Genomic DNA, 20,641 nt, shown 5'->3' with positions numbered 1-20,641 from the left:
GGTGTGTGAACATGTGTGTGACGATTCAAACAGTTGAATGTATGCTTGAGTGATAGCGACCGTGAGTGTTTGGAGTCGAACAAGGGATTGTGTGCTTGAGTGATAGCAAGTGTGAGTACGTGGTGTCAACAAGTGAATGTGTGCTTGAGTGAGAACATGTGTGTGTGTGGAGTCAAACAAAATGAATGCGTGGTTTAGGCCTCTGTCACACACGTCCCCCAGACGTGTGTGCTATTCATGTGGGGTTTGCTGCGTGAAGTGTCCGCTACATCGATAAGAAACTCTGGCCCCGGCCTAGACCCCTCACCCATCTCAACCCACCAGCAAACATGGTGAAAAACAGTGCATGAAGAAAATCTGCAAGTTTTGAACGGCTTTCCTTCTTCATCTGCTACAAGGGCATCTTCATATGTTACATGCTGTCATTACTCGTCCGCTGTGTGTTAAAGCCTAGGCGTCCATAAGAATATAGAACCATTCTCAAGCATGTCCACCACCTGCGTCTGACAGGGGCTTAGTGTGAGAATGGGGACGTGTGCTTGAGTGATAGCGCGTGTGTATTTGCTTGCGAGTGAGTGCAGGAACAAACAAACAAGAGTCTGTCCATGTGTTCTAGCGAGTAAACCTGGGAGAGATGATGTACAAGCGAGTGAAGGGAAGAAGGGTGAGGGATTGCGCCACGGGCTGAGGGGCAGGTTCCATGGGATGTCCTATCAAGGGTAGAAGAGACGAGTAAGGGTGAGGATAGGAAAGGGAAAGGTAGATGAGGGAGGGAGATAGAAGTAGGAAAAGAAAGGGGGGTAATGGATCACCATGTAGCAAGAACGAGCGAAAAAGTCCTTGCATGTATATAAGAAGTTTCAGGACATGATCCATTTTCCTATCCCCGACTATGCTTTGTCCTCTACCAACTAGCCCCAATGTTTGATCACCTTTGATCCATCAAATCTTTCATTATCTTTTAAGGTTTGGAACAACCACTGCTTTTCCCCGGGCGCTTCGCTTCCCTTCCCTTCCCATTCTCCCCATTGAAAGGCAATACCTGGAGCTCAGTCATAAGTGACAACTTTCAAAAAGCACTCTTAAGTCTTTCCGCAAAAGAAAAATTTGGTTTATGCACGAGAAAGGTTCTTTTGTCTTCACATGTCTTGTACAATGGGACCATGTTTTAGCTTAAATAAGACTTTGAACAACTACAGTTTGGTGTTAATGAGTTACGGTTTAGCGTCATTTATTTTCATTCATCATGGTTTTTTATTCTTTTTGAAGGTTTTGGAACAAACAATCATTTCCATCAATGCCATTGCAAAGGCTACCTTAGAGGTACAAAGTGTAAACCCCAACCAATTATCGGTAGGGCACAAAACACCACTCAAAGGTTCAAAGGGAACCAGCGAGGCAAATGCCGTGAAAGAAATATTGAACGATGGCAAGCTTGATCACATGGCCAAAATTGTTCTAGATGAGACTCAGCTTCTTTTGTTGCGCTTCGAAAGATTAGGTACGACTCTAGTGATGATTTCATTGCCGTGTTTCAATGGTTTGGTTGTGATATATTGTTTCATTGTAGTTGCTTTTACAGTGTTTGGGACTCAAACTTATGGTTTGGTTGTGATATATTGTTTCATTGTAGTTGCTTTTACAGTGTTTGGGACTCTAACTTATTCAAAGATTTGTTGTACATTGGACAATATTGTGGCATACCTTATTTCGTATGCCAAATGTGCATGGATATGGAGGGAGACTATTGGCACATTGAACACTAGTGTTGGGCTATTAAACACTTTCTTTAGGGGCAAAGGGGCAAACAGAAAAACACTTAAGTGATACGTGCTCCACATAATTGATTTTGAGATGTGAAATGGTGTACCAAATGGGAGTATGCACTGCCTTGTGGTCTTTGTCTCCCATTCCTCTAGTTATTCTATGACTTATTTGGTCTTTTACTCTTTAGGATTATTGGGTCTTTCACGCACATTTGAATTTAACAAGATATGCTTGCTCTCTCAAGCTACATATATAAGACCGAGACAGTTGTGCTACATATCCTGCTTTCTTTTTTCTTGTTCGCGATGTGTGGTGTGTTTTAACAATGTATCATCAACTTACTGATCAGAGCTGCAAAAATTCTAGGGTCAGGCCTTCTTAGGGTCGGAGTAGCCTTCAAAAGATGCCTGGATTTTAGGGCTTATTGCCTAAAAGCCATAGAGTTCAGTTCTGGTCATATTAATGCTGCCAAAACTGAGGGGATAGACTCTCTTTTCATATTTGGCATGCTTCTTGTGTCTAGCCTCTCTTGCTTTTCTCTTGCGTCCATTTCAGTTTTGGGTGCAAGATCTTAATCTGCTATGCTTTTGACTTAAGGAAAGATAGTCCAATTTTTTATTCTGTTTAAAAGTTACTACCATTTAGTCACCAACTTTTGGGTAAGTTCTTGACTTTTAGGCACCGGCTTCAACGTGTCCTCTCATCACGTGCAGATAGTTACATGTAGGATACACTTCGGTGGCCGCAAAGTAGTGTTTAGGCCAGCTATGTGGCTTAGAGCCAGAGACAAAGCATTACATATGTCGGTGCCCACTATATTACGAGATAGATTCCGATTTTCATTCTCTTGAGAGAGGGATTCGGATCTCTGTCCATGGTGATGGACTGCACTGATGAGAGATGCCTTGGGCTATTCTCGCCGAAGCTACGAAATCACAGACATGTTTTATTACGAAGTTCTACATGCTCTAGGAGAGGACCAATTCGGAGGATCGATTACACTAACAAGAGACGCCTTGGGATATTCTCGTTGGAGCTACATAGTCATAGACACACTTTATTACAAAATTCTACATGCTCTAGCAGAGGATCCATTCTTCCCGAGTAGAAGCCCGAGCAAGATCCCAAGGGGCCAGCATACGTCAGCTTTCAGCTCATGGGACTCTCCTGGATAGAGTTAGAGAGAAATTAGATCTTGATACCCTCGTACCTCTTGTAGATCATGACATCAACATAATTACTATTGCTGCATCTCGATTATTATCGAGAGGCATAGAGAAGCTCCTATGAGATTCTTTAGAGATGTGGAGTTTGATGCCATGACGTAGTGGCCCATGAGAGAGTTTATGTGATGGTACGAATAGGGGCAGCCCTTTGAGGGAGATTAGGCTTTGGCAAATAGATCACCAACTGGCTCTACTGGTTCAATTGCTTATTCACATTTGAGCATTTGTTACCTTAGTTTATTGTACTTTCTATACCGGGCATTTGGATCATATGACGATGATGGAATGTTCTTGTCTCGTAGGTATTTAGACTCTTGGGCCTTTTGCAGATATATCTATGAGCTTATAAAGCTCCAGGAGCCTTAGCGTCTACCTCTTGTTGCCTTCTCCTTTTCTTTGCTTCCCTCCTCGTAGCTCTCTCTACCTCCCATCATCTAGACTCTTTGAATGTCTCCTCTACATATCATGGGAGGAGAGATGAAAATGATGATGATTCTTCACGAGAGAGGGGTGAGAAGCAGTCTTAAGAGTGGGAGTGTATGCGCCATCAAACGTGCTCCACCCTTACCCAAACTACCATCGATCTCTGAAATATACGGCTGAAAGTCTGGTAATAAGCCTCGAAATCTGATTGTGATAGCTAGATGCTCGGACTCCATCCTCCGTCTCCATATGTATAATGACCATAAGCTCTGCCAAAGTCAAGGGGATTTCGTGCAAGAAATGAACTAAGTCAGTCCGACGTCTCAAACTGAACCCTGAAACCTCTCCCCATCAAGGATAATGACAATTGCTAGGATTGAATTGTCGAGAAATGTAGCTCTGAAGTAGTGCAATGAAGTCTTGTACCTGCAGAGGCACCTTGTCCACTATGCACAATGGGTACATTGTCTTCTGGTCGGCCAACGTAACAGTGAACAGGGGTTGGTAGGAATAGAGAAGGGGTGCCTTGATTTTTATGTCTAGAGGGGCAGGTTGACATAGGGGAGTCTTAGGGTGCACACCAAGCAAGGACAGAGAAGGGTCCATTGCTGCTAGAATAGCCAAGCTTGTTTGGTACTGTTTTTTAATCAGTGGGCTGCCCACTTATTGAGTGGGCAGCCGCAATAAGTGGGCAACATGACATTTTTTAAAATTGGTGTGAACCTGTTTAAAAGTCAATAAAAACTTATGAGCTGAAAACAATGCAAGTAGGCTGTCGACCTAAAGCCAACATAGTCAACTCGGGCATCAGGTTGATACCAGATCTACCATCCAGTATCACTCTTGAGAATTGCCGCCCCAAGATGGACACGGTGAGACAAGGGCTTTTATAATCAGCGAGGGGAACAGAGGGATAGGATATCATATAGGACTTTGATGGTTGCACTGTGAGGTTGCCCGCGACTAGGGCCTACTCTGCGGTAAAGCGAATGAGTAACTGCAAGGGTGTACTTCGAAAACTCGCATCTAGCCGGCCGCAACATGTCATAGTGCGGCACAATACACTTGGAGGGTGTTCTTCAAGATAGTGTCTGCTGTAAGATTTTCTTTTTCCACTAGTGGTTTCTAAGGTACCTTGATCTGCTGTAGGTCGGCGATTGCTTTTAAGAAAGCTTCATCAATATCGGAGAGCCGAGATGAGAATCCTCGCTTGGCACTAGGGGATGGCTTGTCGACATCTAGAAGCGCGGTATCCGTGGGTGGGATAATGTGTGGGGGAGTTGAACTTGCTGGAATGCTAAGATCGAGAGTTGCCCTTTGGGCCCGAGTGAAGACACCCATGGGCCCCTCAACCAACTGCAGGTTGTCTTGATGGGAAACCACATGGGCAGAAGGTGACGGTTGAAGTAAATTCATTTTGGCTTGACTTGGGCTCAAAGACGTGGATGCAGGAAGTTTGGGAAAATCCTTACTATAGTGATCATTAGCTCCAGGGCAATGAAAGCAAGGAGGGGACCCTTTTGTCAAAGGGCATTTGCATTGGTAATGTCCATATTCCCCACATCTGTTGCACAAAATGGCTGATTCGAAGGGCGAGGTGGTCCTTGCTCCTGGTGCATGGAGGTGGAGGTGGAGGCATAGAAGCTTTGAGGGGCTGAGGGAGCATTCACATGATAAAAGCTCTGAGAGGGGAAAAGCGCTTTGCATACCTTGCATAGGAGGGGCTATCAGCAAAGGTGGCATGTGGTTTGGATGGCCATAGGGGCAAACCATGTTGGATGCAGGTGCTAACCCTTGTTGAAGAGTAGTACCATGACTTTGTTGTATTTGTCGCAATCCCTTGAGGTAGTAGCAATCCTTTTCCTCATGTCCAAACTTTTCACAAAAGTGGCAATAAGCCCGAAGGTGGCATTCATTTGGAGGGTGCCCTGGAGAGCGGTAGGAGCTACACCCAACCACAGCCTTAGACTCCTGTTGAGTCCGGAGCTCTGCTAGCTCACTCTTGATCTGCTCCAAAGACTCTTGATGATGAGGCTTCTCCTGTCGAAGAGAGAACGATCTCTCCTCCGGAAGAGCTCATAGTAACTTTAGTGCTTCTAGTTCCCTGTGTAAAGAAGTCAAGGGGTCAGACGGACTCTCCAAGAGTACAAAGACAGTCTTCCTTGCCCCCTCTATCCTAGTAGCAACGGCAACAAACTCTTCCAGAGTGGCTTCAGATCTAAGACTCTCTCGAAGTTTTTGTTGAGAAGTCTTAGGTAGAGGCTTCTCTACCCACTTCTTAACCATAAATTCACTTGGTTGCTAGGAAAGCTTGGCGACCAAAGACTTTGTTTTGGTCATGAGTTCTGCGAAAGTCTCATTTGGCTAGAGCATCAGGTTGGCCAACTCATCCAAAACCTTCTCTTGGAAGGCCGCTATTGTGAAGGCTTCACATTATTGCTTTCATAATGTGGCCCAAGTTGTAAAGTGGTTCTGTGCAAACTGATTGTACCATTGAGCTGCTAAGCCATCCAAGGTTAACGGGCATAGTACTAGGTAGGAGTCTTCTCTGTTGAGGCCATGACCCCATACAGAGTGATACAAATCTCCTAGCATGGTCGTCTGCATCCTCTTTGCAGAGACCTTTGAAAGTCGGGAACTTGATGTTCACCTTAGCGAGAACCCTTGCCAGCTGCTTCCGATGGTAGTACTTCAGAGGACTCAGTAGTGGACTTTGCCGCTCTTTTGATTGCCTTGTGTGTCATGCAGTAATCACAAGCTCACCCAAGCTTTGGGCACGAAGACCTTCAACTTACTCGACATTGATCTAGACTCTACTAGATCGGGACGAGTGACTAGACCACCTGGCTAGACCTGGACGAGAGACAACTAGGCAAGCAAGTTGATGACTAAGCTGGTCGAGGGAAGCTGGACCACACTAGTCAAGACCAACAGACTAGCACAGGTCAGAGCTTGAACCAGCTAGCTCCTTGACTCGACTCCGGACGGAGTGAGACTTCATTTGAGGTCCCACCGGGCGTGCCAAAAATGAGAGTACCTGGAGCGGAAATAGTGTGTCGTGCTCTCTACAGTGGGTACTCCTTAGTGCAATGTACGTAAAGTCTCACTCCAACAGAGTGAAAACACTGTAAACAATGAATAGTAGAGCAAACACAACGACTCATCAATAGAGCAAACGCAGCGACTTATCCGTAGAACCTGAACAGCATGGGACTTGACTAACTCAATAGGAACCAATACAAACTCTGGCTGGCAGCACACTCAGCTCCAAGCCCAGACCTCACAGGTACAATGGGGATGTCAAGGCTCAAGTGTGCAGGGACGGTGCATAAGTAGGATAGCTGTCTGGCACTAACATATGTCAATACTCAAGAAAGCCACTCTGACAAGGCACAAAGATTGTTTGAGGGTGTAAACCTCAAGAAGTGAACATATGGAACGACAATATTTCTAGCACTAGCACATCTATCACTCTTGGATCTGGCAACTTGCCTATATCTTATGTCACCGTAATCAATCATCGTACTTATTCGGCACTCGAACGAAGTCGAAATGTTACGAAACTTGGGGAGGAGGTTTAAGACACTAACCTACGAGGTACCAAAATCACGATCCATCATGGTAAAGGTCCTGGAAATTGCAACAAAACATACCAGAAAGGTCACCCTATGGTCTAGGAACACTCTTCTATGGTTGGAATGTCCAAAAGCAATCATTAACGCACTCAAAACAGGAGATTTAGCTTACTAACGCGTAGTCATAAACCACAACAAAATTGACAAGGAGTATACCTGAATGAAATAGCAATAGACAAGGAACACATTGCAAGTTTTGGAATCAAAATGTGATTACCAGAGCTCAATATATGTTGATTACAAAGCGCATGAGAGTAGTCGCTCTCAGTCGTATGCTCCAAAGCTCAAAACTTGTGATAATGATAAGTCCCTTTCCCACTTACAAAAATAAAATTTATACCTAGGGCTTCTTAGCCAATGGCCGGCTTTACAAGGTTCATACCAAATAATAGACTTTGCCCATCTACTCAGCTGCTGCTCAAGAATTGATGGGTACAACCGTGCCAATGTGTGTCCAATCATGATAGTGCGATAATTCCCAGGCTCCATAGGGTCTCCCGAGTTGAAGTTTTGAGTTGCAACAAATTACCATGATTCGTCTACATCGTAGAATCAATCGACATTTTTTACAGGTACACTAGTAGATAGGCTCCAAGTATCAGGCAGGCTCTCACACATGGCACGGTTAAACATAACTGTGAGAAGCTTTGCTAGTAAATCTTTGGCATGCGTGAAATGCTCAGCCACTAAGCCATCATGATCATATGCTCTCCGAGTCCTCATCCTGTCAATGGCCTTCCTCACAAACTCAGCGGTGAAAAAAGCAGAGAGAGAGAGAGAGAGAGAGAGAGAGAGAGAGAGAGAGAGAGAAATGAAATGAAATGATATATTAACGTCTACAAAAGGCCAAAATGACCTATGAGACCAACTGATTACAATGATGAGTCTAGTACCAAGTCTGGGTACAAACAAAGAAAACTCCAAACAAAGAACTGATAGGAGTGCTACCGACTCCTATGGGTGGCTGGTAGGCTGAGCAATGGTATCATGCCATAAAGGTACAAAGTGGGGATAAGTGTCACCATGATACAATATAGCAGTAGCATGAAGCCTATCCTGATCGACACTCTGGGTGTTGTGCTAGAATCCTGTGGATCCTCTGCTGCAATCTCCGCCGGTGCTGCGTGGCTCCCCTCCTCAGTCGCGATCGTCTCGATCTCCCTAACTCTATAGCTCGATCAATGAGAGTACCGCTGGTGTGTGTATGGGTGGGAACCGAGCTCTGTGGTGGAGGTGTCCCCTCTGCCTCTGTGGTACTCAGACTGAAGAAATCTGAGATGCATCTCTGGGACTGTCTCTGTCTTTGCCCATTCAATAGAGCGTCTCTATGTCTCTGAATCTCAAGGAGGAATAATCCGAGACATCTTTGATCCTGATATCTCATGACTCTGTCTAACGAGTCAAAACCATCTCTGAATAGACAATGAAAGCGTCCCCGAATCTCATAGTAGACTGTGCAGCGACATATGTAGTGAAACTTTGTCTCTGGCTCTGCATGGCATAACTGACATATCCTACTGTCTGCTGGTATGCCTCTGAATCTACCTGTCTCAATCCCAAGCTGGTGTGAAGATGTGCGAATCTGGCCTATAGCACATCGTAACCTATGAGATAGATGTGTGTCCATGTAACTGGGCCGTGTGACAAATCCGTCTGTCGTCAGTTGAAGAAGATGTTCTCTATAGAAAACCCTCTTCGTACCCAACTCCCATGATGGTTCTATCCATGTCCTCTTGCTATCAAGCTGGATAAGATCCTGCCGAATGAGTCTAGTAGTCTCCATCCGTGTAAGAGCCAAGGATGGTGCATCAAGAGAATACTGGAAAGGGGGCAGCCTGTCCATGCTGAAACCATGCCTCTGAAACCATGAGCTCATCTGTGCATACCAACATGATGTATCTCCCTGTAATGCCAGCTGTCTGGATGACTCAAGAGCAAGCCTGGCATACGTGTCCCTTGTGGTGTCCCATAAGCTGTGTACAAATGATACTGATCTGGTGAGTGCCTCAACCTCCATAGGTGGGGCAGCCAGCTCCGCTCGTATGATGTTATGTGGGACTGAGGCCTTGGCTCTAATCAGCCTAGAAATCATAGATATCAAGGGTCTCTCCATATTACTCCATCCAGCACTGTCAATAGACGGTCCCCAAACCTGAACCCCGTGGTGCATAACTGAAGCGACCAAAGTATCGAAAAGCCAGAGCTTTGTTCGAGGTTCCTGGAACTGAACCTGCGAACAAATCCTCTCTAAACCACCTAGGGCTGCATAGGCACGAGTCAATCTAGTGTCTACTGCCACTTTCAGTGTGAACCTCAGTCCACTAAAGACCACCCCAAGATATGTGTATGCGTCAGTGTACTCCATATTGTCCTGCCCATATGTGAAAGTAGGTGCTGATCTCCTAACCCACTGTGGCGTGGTATTAAATACCATGACCTTGGTTTTACCAAGGTTGACAGACAATCCACTATCCTCTGCAAAACTATGCAATGCGTCCAAATGTCTCTGCATACCCTCTGGCGAGTCTGATATCAACACGATATCGTCAGCATACAATAAAAGAGGGATCCATGTCCCTGCAAGCTGAGCACCTCTATCTCCTCCTCTGTCAATATAATCAGAGACCCCATCAACATACATACCAAATAAAGTAGAGGACAGTGGGCATCCCTATTTCACTCCGATAGTGGAGTGAACTATGTCAGATATCCCCTCTGATGTGCGTACATGACCCATCACTGAACTGTACAATGCCATGATCCCCCACATCAGCTCTGTGGGTACCCCCAATTCCATAAGCCGGTGCATCAATCTGGCCCTCGGCACTGTGTCAAAGGCTTTGCGGAAATCCACAAAGCTGCAGTATATCCGTCTACCATGTGCTCGACCCTCCTCAATGATAGCTCTAAGTGTAAAGACATGATCTAGTGTGGAGAAACCCCTTCTGAAACCAGCCTGCCCAGTTGCTCGTATGCCCATAATCTCTGCCCAACTGCTCAGCCTATGCTCGAGGATGGATGCATATAACCGTGCCAATGTGTGTCCTACCATGATAGTACGGTAATTCCCCGGCATTGTGGGGTCACCTGTCTTGAAGATAGGTACAATAGTAGATAATCTCCAAGACTCAGGGAAGCCCTCACACATGACACGGTTGAAAAGCCGTGCAAGCATCTCTGCCAACAAATCCCCAGCATGTATAATGTGCTCTGCTACCAAACCCGCATGATCCTGTGCCCGTCTGGTCTTCATCCTGTCAATGGCCTCCTTTACCATCTGTGGTAAAGAAGGTGCTCGTAGCCGGACATGGCTGTGGTGGGTCTAGTAGTGGTGGTTGTCCAGGTACAATGTATAAAGATGCTGCATATTGCCCCCATATCTCTGTAGAAGTAATCACTGGAGGGGGAGACTTCTCATGGAATAGACGCCAAGCCTCTCCTGAATCTCTACTAAGCAAGAGCTGATATAAATCTTGCTCCATCTAGACCAAGAAAGCTCGCTTCTTCCGTCGCACTAGTCGTCGTGTAGCAATGCGAGACTGTCTATAGGTGATCACTCCCAATGTAAGGTCCCGCTGTATCTGAGCTCTCCTCTGTCGACACTCCTCATCATACCAGTTGTTCTGAGGCATGTGCCCAGAACGACGTCTCTGCCCAGGCTGAGTGTGTGGATATGCCTCTGTCGCTGCCCCATGTAATGTCACTGTCAGCATAGATGTGATCTCCTCCACTGTGTATTCTGGCTCTGATGTGCATAAAAGCCTACGTATCTCTTCTACATAGACTGAGTCAGTCTCTGGTGTAAAAGTATAGCGTGGATGTCCACCACCCCGTGAGGCCTGAGATGTATTGTACTCAAAGGAGACTGATAATGTTAAAAGTGCATGATCTACTGCTATCCCAACAGGCCTGGGCCCCACTGTGAAATCTTGAATGTGAGAGATAAAGCTGAGATGTGTCAGAACATAGTCTACAGTGCTGGACCCATGTCTGTGTGGAAAACAAGTAAAACCTGGAGACAATGGGAAAGTCGTTAAGCCATTCAGTATGGCTAAACTGTGAGTAGTCGTCATCTCTCTCAGGTATCTCCCATACTCTGTATGCTCTCTGTCGTGTGAGCATCTCTCAAGTCCCAACTCCTCTGGCTCTAGCTCTCTAAGCATCTCCTCTGATGTGTTATAGAAGACTGCCTGTGAGCTGCCTGTACGGGCATTGAAATCCCCCAGGAGTATGATGTCTCCATCTCTGGAGAACTCCCAGATATCATCATCAAGTACAGAGTAAGGAGACTGTCCTCTGGGTGAAGCATATACTGAAGTGTTGGGAGGAAAATAGCATATGGCGATGTACAAGAAACGTCCAGTCTCTGCTCTCAGCCTCACCCACAAGTATCTGGCCTGATCATCTCTCCGAACTATGTGCAGTAGTAGTTGGAGCTCCTCTCTGAAAAGAACTGCTACACCTCCTGATCCTCTAGTCCCATGCGCAGTTCTGGTGTATGTCCTACAAGCTGTCTCCCATCTGTAACCTGATATATGCGGCATCAACTGTCCTGGAGCCTGATGAGTCTCTGAGTAGAAAACAATGTCTCTGTCTCTGAAGCTGTCCTCAAAGGCCCCCACATCAAGTCTATACGAACCATTACAGTTCCAAACTGCCATCCTGAGAGTGGTCCCATAGGTCTCGCACCGTCATGTAGAGCGGTGCTCTGTAATCACTACTCGTCCATTTCTGTAGAAAGCTAACTTCCCATTCTCCCTTGCTGCTATAATCTCTGGCATGACCTCTCTCATATGTGCAAGCTGTGAGAGCATAAGATCATCTCCTAAAAAGATACCTGTTTTCTTGAGGGTTGGCCTCTTCTTTAAAAAGTCTTTCTTTTCTTCCATGGAGGGAAAGCGCAAAATGAGAGCCCGTCCTTTTGAACTCTCCCCACTACCTTCACTCTTCTTGCCCACTCTCCAAGCTTGTGTGTGCGAGGGCTTCTCCACCCCCATCATGGACATGAGGCTCTTCACCTCTTGGTCCACCTTATCTGAATCTTTTAGGCCAGTCACTCTCACGTGTAGAGCGCGTACCCTTCTTCGTTGTTCCTCTTCTAGTGTTTTGTTGATGATGTCGGGTGTAGTCGGAATTTCCTTGCCCTTTCCCTTCTTGACAACTTCAATCCATTTTTCAGCCTCATCCATTTTCTTTTGCGTTTTGGAGAGAACCTCCACCCATGAGGTCTTCATTTCTCCTTCCTCCTTTATTTCTTTGACTTGTGCTCGTATACTATTCAGCTCGTCAATCATTGATGGCTGAATTTCTCTATCTTCAAGGCGTCTTTCCTCTTTGTTATCGTCGAGTTCCTCCCGAAGGGCTGAGATGCTACTTTTTAAAGCTTGAATTTCATCCTGGAACTCCTTGCGTTCTAGTTCCCTCACCTGTTCCTCCCTCTTTTTCCATTCGAGAATTAAATTCTTCTCTTTCTTCCACTCATCCATGTGGGCTTTGCATTCTTTCAACTCCTTTTCAATGGCTGTCATCCTCTTGCTTGTGACCATGTAGTGCGCCGCCATTTGTCTTGCCTTAAATATTTGTTTCACTTTCTAAGAGAGAGGAGAGAGCAACCTATACGCACCGCATTATGCATACATATGTTTCCACATTCAGCCTACATGGCATATATTTGCTTTCTGTATGTGTCAATTTGCAATTTCTGTGAGCTCTGCAGTTTCCAAATTCCTTGCAAATAAATCCCTGCAAGTCTGAAAGTACAGGATTTTGAGAATGCGAAAATTCGGAAATCTGGAAAGGCCGAGACTGAAAATTCCTGTGGGAATTCCTCCTATATTTTGAAATTTTACCGTATGTACCTGCGGGCTAAAAATCTACGGGCGCGCTATCACAGCAGCAGGTGGGCGGGGGCGTGAATTACAACATCAGGCGGGGGGGAGTGTATGCGCAGCGTGATGGGTGCAACAGGCTACGCGAGGGGTCTGCAACAAGCTACGCGAGGTGGGTGCAGCAGGTTACATGGAGAGAGGTGGGCGCAGCTTGATGGGTGCAGCAGGTTACGTGCAGAGAGAGAGAGAGAGAGAGAGAGAGAGAGAGAGAGAGAGAGAGAGAGAGAGAAATGAAATGTTATATTAACGTCTTCAAAAGGCCAAAGTGACCTATGAGACCAGAAAGTTACAATGCGGTGTATCCGATACAAAGTCAGATTAACAAACTAAATTAAACTAGTATAACAAAATATAAATACTGCGGGATCCTAAACTAAGCAGTACAATGTGAAGACAATATGGGAGGGGAGTAGAGATCCATCTTCATGTGCACTCTGGACGACGAAAGAGTATGCCTCAAATCCTTTGCTGTAGCCTCCTTCGAAAGTGTGTAGCTCCTCTTCTCCATCGGGGTCGTCTAGATCTCCCTAGCTCCAGAGAGAGAGAGAGAGAGAGAGAAATTATATATTAACGTCTTCAAAAGGCCAAAATGACCTATGAGACCAATTCATTACACACTTGTGAATCTGGTACCATGTCTGAGTACAAAAAAGAAATATTAAAATGAATCTAGAAGTGCTACTAGCTTAAACTGTGTGGGGTATGTATGAGAGAGAGAGAGAGAGAGAGAGAGAGAGAGAGAGAGAGAGAGAGAGAGAGAGAGAGAGAGCTCCCCTTTGGGGACTCATGCCTTACCTCTTACTGGTTGAGAACAAAGGAGACCAAATGATTGGCCTCATCAATGGTAAATGCAATTCATGAAAATGCCCCTATGTCCTTGGGAAGGTTGTTGAGGCAATGTGCCATGCAAAATAAGAAGGTGATTTGCGGGTACATCCACTCGATCAAAGCCCTGATTGACCTATTTGATGCTTCTTCACCTGCAACCATACCCACCGCATTCTCGGGCCCAATGAACTGAAAGGTTGTCGCCCATTTGATCGCAAGCACGTCGGTAGCCTTTCCACTACCGGATGCGTTATGAGAGTTGATGAAGTATAACTCTCTTGTAGAATAGGTTACCACTGCATGGATAGACCTCTTGTGAGTGTCGCTCCATTTATCAACAATAAGGGAAATGCCGTTGGTAGCCCATAGTTTCTTTGTTGTCTCTGTAGCTCGCTCTACACTCCGCTTCTCCATATCAAGCAAAGTCGTGCGGAGTGTCTCCGATGATGGGGGCACATAAGGGGGCCCATACTCCCCAGTTTTAATAACCACGGCCCAAAGTATGGAGACTTATTACAAATAGTCATATGTTCTGGTCTGCTGTTGTGTCTTTGTGAGCTCTATTGACGTCTATTGTTTCCTTTTTGTTCAGTCTGTTTGAGTGAGATTGTCACGCACATTGCACCGAGGACCACCCACTGTAGAGAGCACGACACATTATCCGCGCTACAGGTGCTCTCATTTTGGCGATCACGGTGGGACCTCAAAGGAAGTCTCACTCTTGTGGAGATACAAATCGTGAAGCTAATTGGTTGTTACCTAGCTCCGCACACTTGCTTGCACTATGTAGATAGTTTGCTGGTCTGGTCCTCTCTCGCCCTGATCCAACCAGTCCTAGTCCTCGTCCCTGGTCCTGGTCTAGTCCTTGCCCTGGTCTAGTCCTCCTCTTCCTGCCAGCTAGGTGGTCTAGTCACAGGTCCTGGACCAGGTGGTCTAGTCACTATCTTCACTTGTCCTGTTTTAGACCTATGTTGTTCAGCCCACAGTTAGAGTCTTCTTGCCCAAAGCTTGGTTGGATTGGTGGTCACTGCTTGACACATACAAGGCGGTCTGTTGAGCGTCAAAGCGCACTACTGAGCCCTCTGAAGCACTATAACAGAAGACGACCTGTGGTATCTAGCAGAAGTCCATTAACCTCATCACCCATACCTTCACGTACGACATCCTCCATTCCTTCATCCGGTTCCACATCTTCCAGATCACCTTCTCCAGCAAAGCTCTCTCCTATTCTGCTACAGTAGGCTATTGAGCAACATGCTCAACAAGGGGCCACGGAGGCGTTGGTTAGTGTGTCGGCCAAGGTAAACATCAAGTTCCCCACCTTCAAAGGACTCTCTTCGGAAGATGTTGACGACCATGCACGGAGGTTCGTATCTCTCTGTAGAGGACGTGGTCTTAACAGAGAAGATGCTTATCTGGTACTTTTTCCATCCACCTTGGACGGCTTAGCAAACAAATGGTATAGCTAGTTTACAGAGAATCATTTTGGAACTTGGGCAGACTTAAGACAACAGTTTTGTGCAGCTTTCAAGCCGGGTGACTACCAAGAGAAAGTGTTGGATGAGTTGGCCAACATGGTGCTCCAGTCAGAAAAGACTTTTGCAAAGCTTATGACCAAAACCAAGTCTCTGGTTGCCAAGCTTCCCCAGCAACCCGGTGAATTCATGGTTAAGAAGTGGGTGGAGAAGGTGCTCCCCAAAACCTCTCAGCAAAAACTCCGAGAGAGCCTCCGACCTGACGCCACTCTAGAGGAATTTATCGCAGCTGCTACTAGGACAGAGGGGGCTAGGAACCTGTTCAACAACTCTCCTCAGATAGATACTCCCTCTGTGTTCTCGAAAGGTAGTCCTGCTGATCCATTGACTTCCTTGCGCAGGGAACTTGAAGCCCTCAAACTACAACGCGCTCTCCAAGAAGAGAAATCAATCTCTTTGAGACAAGAGAAACCATCGCACCTTGAGGCTTTGGATCAAATCAAGAGAGAAACCATCTCACCTTGAGGCTGAGGTGCAGGTCGAGGCCTCCTCCGTGGACATGCCTTCGCTAGGTGGCCCATCTGTCTGCAAATGAAGCACTGGTTCGGGAGACCCGGGTACTCCACACTCTGTCTAAACCAACCTCCACTCACCCGAGGCAGACGGATGACCTTCGGGAGCGTGTGGGTGTCTCTGACCAAAACTCGAACTGAGACAAGAGAAACCATCGCACCTTGAGGCTGAGGTGTAGGTCGAGGCCACATTGAGGCTGGTGTCTCTGATCAGTCTCTTTGAGACAAGAGAAACCATTGCACCTTGAGACTGAGGTGCAGGTCGAGGCCTCCTCCGTAGACATGCCTTCGCTAGGTGGCCCATCTGTCTGCAAATGAAGCACTGGTTCGGGAGACCCGAGTACTCCACACTTTGTTTAAACCAACCTCCACTCACCCGAGGCAGAAGGATGACCTTCGGGAGCGTGTGGGTGTCTCTGACCAAAACTCGAACTGAAGGGATGCCAGCCGCCTTGGTAGCTACTGAAGCTGCCGTACGAGGTGTCTCCAGGACAGTCCCGATGGCGGAGCCAATCCTGGAGAGAAGTGGAAGGTACTCCCTCCGTAAACCCGGAAAGCAGACTGAGATGGGGATGTCTGCCTCCTCTACTAGCACATCCGAAGTCGGGTCGAGACCATGTCGCCACTGTCGAAAGTGGGTGCGTGATGCTGGGATGGCCAGTGGACTCATAGCTATGACCTTGGAGGCCATCTCGGAAGTCACGAACTCGATCTGGTAGTACCTCCGTCCGAGGATCTGGACATCCAAAATCTTGCCCACCTCTGCGAGAAGGCAGGCCTGGAGAAGGTCTCGCAGCTCTCCTCTGCTAGGACGGGTGCCGAGAACCTTGCAGATGACAGAAGTCGCCTGCAAGCGCTCTACCTCTACGGCAAGGCTCGCTAGCTCTGTCGGCGAAAGAGCAAGTCGAATGGTGGGCTCAGTGGGGTCGGGCGAGGGGGCTTCAGGCGAGTCCCCTGTGGCGGAGCTCGAGCCTCCATCTATGTCTACTGTTGAGTCGAAGAAGCGGACAGTGAAGAAAAACTACAACCGAGTACGCCGAACACTTGTCCGAAGAAAAAATGTTGCAGAGCCGGGTGCAGAAAACCTTCGGGGACAATGAGGAACAGGGGGGGGGGGGGGGGGGATGGAGGGAAGGATAAAGAGGCGAGCGAGGGTGCAAAGGCTGCGGGGGGGGAGGGGGGGGCGGGGGGGCTAGGAGGGAGTGGTGGCGGGCTAGGCTGGGTGAGGGAAACAGCGCGAGGGCGAGAGGGGGCAAGGGGAGGTAGCGCGAGGGCGAGGGGGAGCAGCGTGGGGGGGGCTGGGGGCAGCGCGAGGGCGAGAGAGAGAGGGGGGGTGAGGGGCAGCGATGGCATAAGGGGAGGGGGAGCGTGCAGCAGCAGCGAGCAGTCCCAATCGAGAGACACAAGTTGTAGTAGGCGATAGCTACTCTTATTTCAAGAGTTTGATTTGGAAGTGGTACTCAGGCCCGACAAACATCATGTCCTTGCCGACCACCTTTCTCGCGTTCACACTCGTGAAGAAGCAACAGGGGTTGCTGACGACTAGGGTGGTATCGAGAAAGTCGTCAGCAACCCCTATTGCTTCTTCACCGAAAATCTTGTTCCTATTACCCTAGAGCAAATGGGCAGGCAGAGAGTACTAATAAGGTTCTGATAGCACTCGTGCGGAAAGCATGTCATCTTCATCCCTCGACTTGGGCTCAAGCTATCCATGATACCCTTTGGACATATCGTACTTCTATCAAAGCCACAACCAATCACACCCCATTTCAATTAGCTTTCGGTTTGGAAGCGATAGCACCTTTCGAATTCAACTCAAGATCTCCGCGAGTGGGTAGTCTTCGTGCCAATGGAGTTTTGGGGTCGGCATCTGTCTCTCGTCTTTCCCTTTTGGATAAAAGCCGAAGTTGGGCTTCAGTGGCTCTGGAAACAGAGCAGCTTCGTCGTAAAGTCTGGCATGATTGACATCTCAGAAAGCCGCAAATAACGCAAGGAGCACTGGTGCTACTTTATCAAGCCAAGTTTTTGAAAGAAGCAAAGAAGTTGGTCCCAGCATGGCAAGGACCATATAAGGTGATGGAGATTCTACCCCACAGAGCTGTACAATTAGCCACCCTCGAAGGAGTTCCGCTGCCTTTAGTCAATGGATCTCGGATCAAATGCTATCATGCTTAAGCTGCTGATCAAGGGTCTAACCGGTCTACAATCAAGTGTGGAGCTTCGACGATATAGTTTCCTACACGTTAAAACTCTCTTCTTCTTCTTTTACCACCCTCTGCTCTCACCCCTAGCCCTTGCCTCTCCTCTCAAACCCCCCTCCCCTAGCCCTCTCCCTCCCCTCTAGCCCTCCCCCTATCTAATAACCTCTCGCCCCCTCCCCTCGCCCTCCACCTCCCCCTCCCCTATTCCCTCGTGCCTCGCCCTTTCCCATTCCCTCGCCCCTAGCCCTAGCCCTCTCCTTCCCCCTCGCCCTCGCCCTCGCTCTCCCCTATCCCCTCGCCCCTCGCATTTTCCCTCCCCCTCGCCCTCGCCCTCCCCTATCCCCTCGCTCCTCGCCCCTCCCCTCACCCTCGCCCTCGCCCTCTCCTAGCCCCTCGACCCTCCCCCTCAGCCTCGCCCCTCCCCTCACCCTCCCCCTCTCCCTCGCCCTCACCTATCCCCTCGCCCTCGCCCCTCAAGCCCCTCGCCCCGTTCTCGGTCGAGCCCTCGCCCTCCCCGTGCCCTCGCCTGGCCATTCCTTCCTCTCGCCCTTGCCAGCGCCTACCCTCGCCAACGCCAAGAGCTACGGCACTCGCCCTCGCCCACGCTGTGCAAAAACCAATCAAAGAAAAAACAAAAACCAGAGAAGCACATTAAAAAAGAAAACAACTGGAAAGCGAAAGCTATACTTACCTGGCTTTAGTTTAAAGCTAAACGTAAATCAACCTCAAATTCATCAAAGTCAAAAGCGCCAAGCGTTCCTCCATCGCCAGCTTGACTCCAACCTCTCCCTATCGCCAGGGTGCCTCCAAAGCTCCTTCACCCTGCTACTCCAGTTCCTCAGTTGAAGTTCTCGGCACAGTTTATCAAGATGGTTCGTACTCCGAATAGAGAGAAGGATGTCCGGTCGGAGGAAGAGTCCTCTGCCTCTGGGGATAGCTCTGACAGTAAATGAGACTATACTCCTAGTTCAGAGTAGCTTTCAGAAGAATCTTCAGAGGAAGATTCACCCCAGTGAGTCACTGCTGGCAAGGTCACCACTATCCAGGTGCCTCACCCTTCTGGTGCCATCTCGAAGGTACCTTTAGTAATAATCTATCATTTACAGGCGCCGAACCCGGCACTCAAGGATGTGTTCTCTTATCAGCAAATGATACACTTGGGTCTTCAAAATTTGGCTCATGCCGATTTGTCCTGCAATATCTCTACTGGTAAGCTAAGTTCCCTCTTGCTCACTTTTCCAAAGCTGAATGGTACTACACTTTACAGTGGAGGATATCGGACAGGCTATGGGAATATTGACTGTGCTGGCACCTCTGTCCGCAACCAAAACCTTCTCGAATCTCTCACCAGAAGAAACTGCAAATGCTTGCCAGGAACTTTTGCTGGACTCACATCCAAACTATCACAGGAGTCAGCAGCTGTATTCAGTGTTCTAGTATTATTTTTTACTGCACGCACCGGAAAGAGCAGGGGTTCCATCTTCTCCAGGTTCTCCAGCAATATGCGATGCCTTTTTTTGTCTCTACCACTGCCTGCCGTATCCATTTCACCATCTGCTGTTTAAAGCGCTACAGGACAGGGCAAAGCGTTTTCGGACTCAGCGTAAAGGGAAAGCGAAAAGGTTCAATTGCTATGCAGTCCCTATTATGTATTGGGTAGTGCAGATTATGCAGCAAAAGGCAGATGCAACAGCTGCTCTCACCCTGCAAGATGATCCAAAATAACAAGACCGTTCCAAAATGGCCAAAGGGAAAGGCATCTTGCGCAAGAGGGCAAAGGTACAAAAAAAGATTCGTCTGAGCAGCTAGCAACACTACCCTTCTCCGAATCACAGGTCAAAATCTCTGACGTCCATACTACAACACCAACAATGCGTATGCTACTTCTGTGGCCACCTCAACTGTCACACCACCTCTTGTGAGTAGTGTTGCAGTCACTAAAACACAACCTCCAGTTGTGTCGCCAGCACCACGTACTACTCTTAGTGCAGGGGCACCTAGGGATACTGCAGGGGCATCTAGCTCTGGGACACCTACATCTGAAAAGCATGACATATATGAGAATTTTGCGCCTCAGGCCGACAGACTTTTAGATGCGGACAGAAGAGCCATTTCGACGATTATGAATGTAGCCCTCTCATTGCAAGGTACCAACGGTCTGCATCGCGCTTGCTATGACAATATGCAAAGGGAAGTGCAAGCTCATCTTCAACGAGCGATGGATAGGGACACGTTAGTTGCCACGGCTCAAGATAGCATAAAAATCTTAACTCAACAGGTAGTGGACCTCAACATATTGTCCACACTCAACAAAAATAGTTAAAAGAGGCAAATGATATGGCCGTAGCAGTTCAGGACCTCTCTCCTGTGGTACATACACTGTGTCCCTCATGTGCAAAATACCAAGCTATAGCCATTTCACAGACAGTTACAGCTACAACTACAACCCCGGTTTCTACGCAAGTTCTTGCTATGGCAACACAGATACAGACGGACGTTTCCAAAGCCCATTCAGGGGATTCTCAAACAGCAGAGAAAACAAATCCTACCAATATGGAGTCTAAGCCAGCAGGATTGGTCTCATCACAATTTCATGGACCCTCTATGGCCTCCCCCTCCTAGTCTC

General features: G+C 47.7%; 1 protein-coding gene across 4 annotated transcripts in view; it reads left to right on the top strand.

The window, feature by feature from the left end:
- LOC147459138 (uncharacterized) overlaps window positions 1-20,641 on the top strand; it is a 267,221-nt gene that overhangs the window by 167,176 nt on the left and 79,404 nt on the right. For all 4 annotated transcript variants that reach the window (XM_086510478.1, XM_086510479.1, XM_086510480.1 and 1 more), the window contains one exon: window positions 1,270-1,501. In XM_086510478.1, coding sequence (XP_086366604.1) covers window positions 1,270-1,501 — 232 coding nt within the window. The remainder of the gene's footprint in view (window positions 1-1,269; window positions 1,502-20,641) is intronic.

This window comes from Adiantum capillus-veneris, chromosome 4, assembly GCF_014529385.1.
Source record: "Adiantum capillus-veneris isolate H3 chromosome 4, ASM1452938v2, whole genome shotgun sequence".
In the NCBI taxonomy this organism is placed as follows: domain Eukaryota; kingdom Viridiplantae; phylum Streptophyta; class Polypodiopsida; order Polypodiales; family Pteridaceae; genus Adiantum; species Adiantum capillus-veneris.
This window is presented reverse-complemented; position numbering and strand designations above follow the sequence as displayed.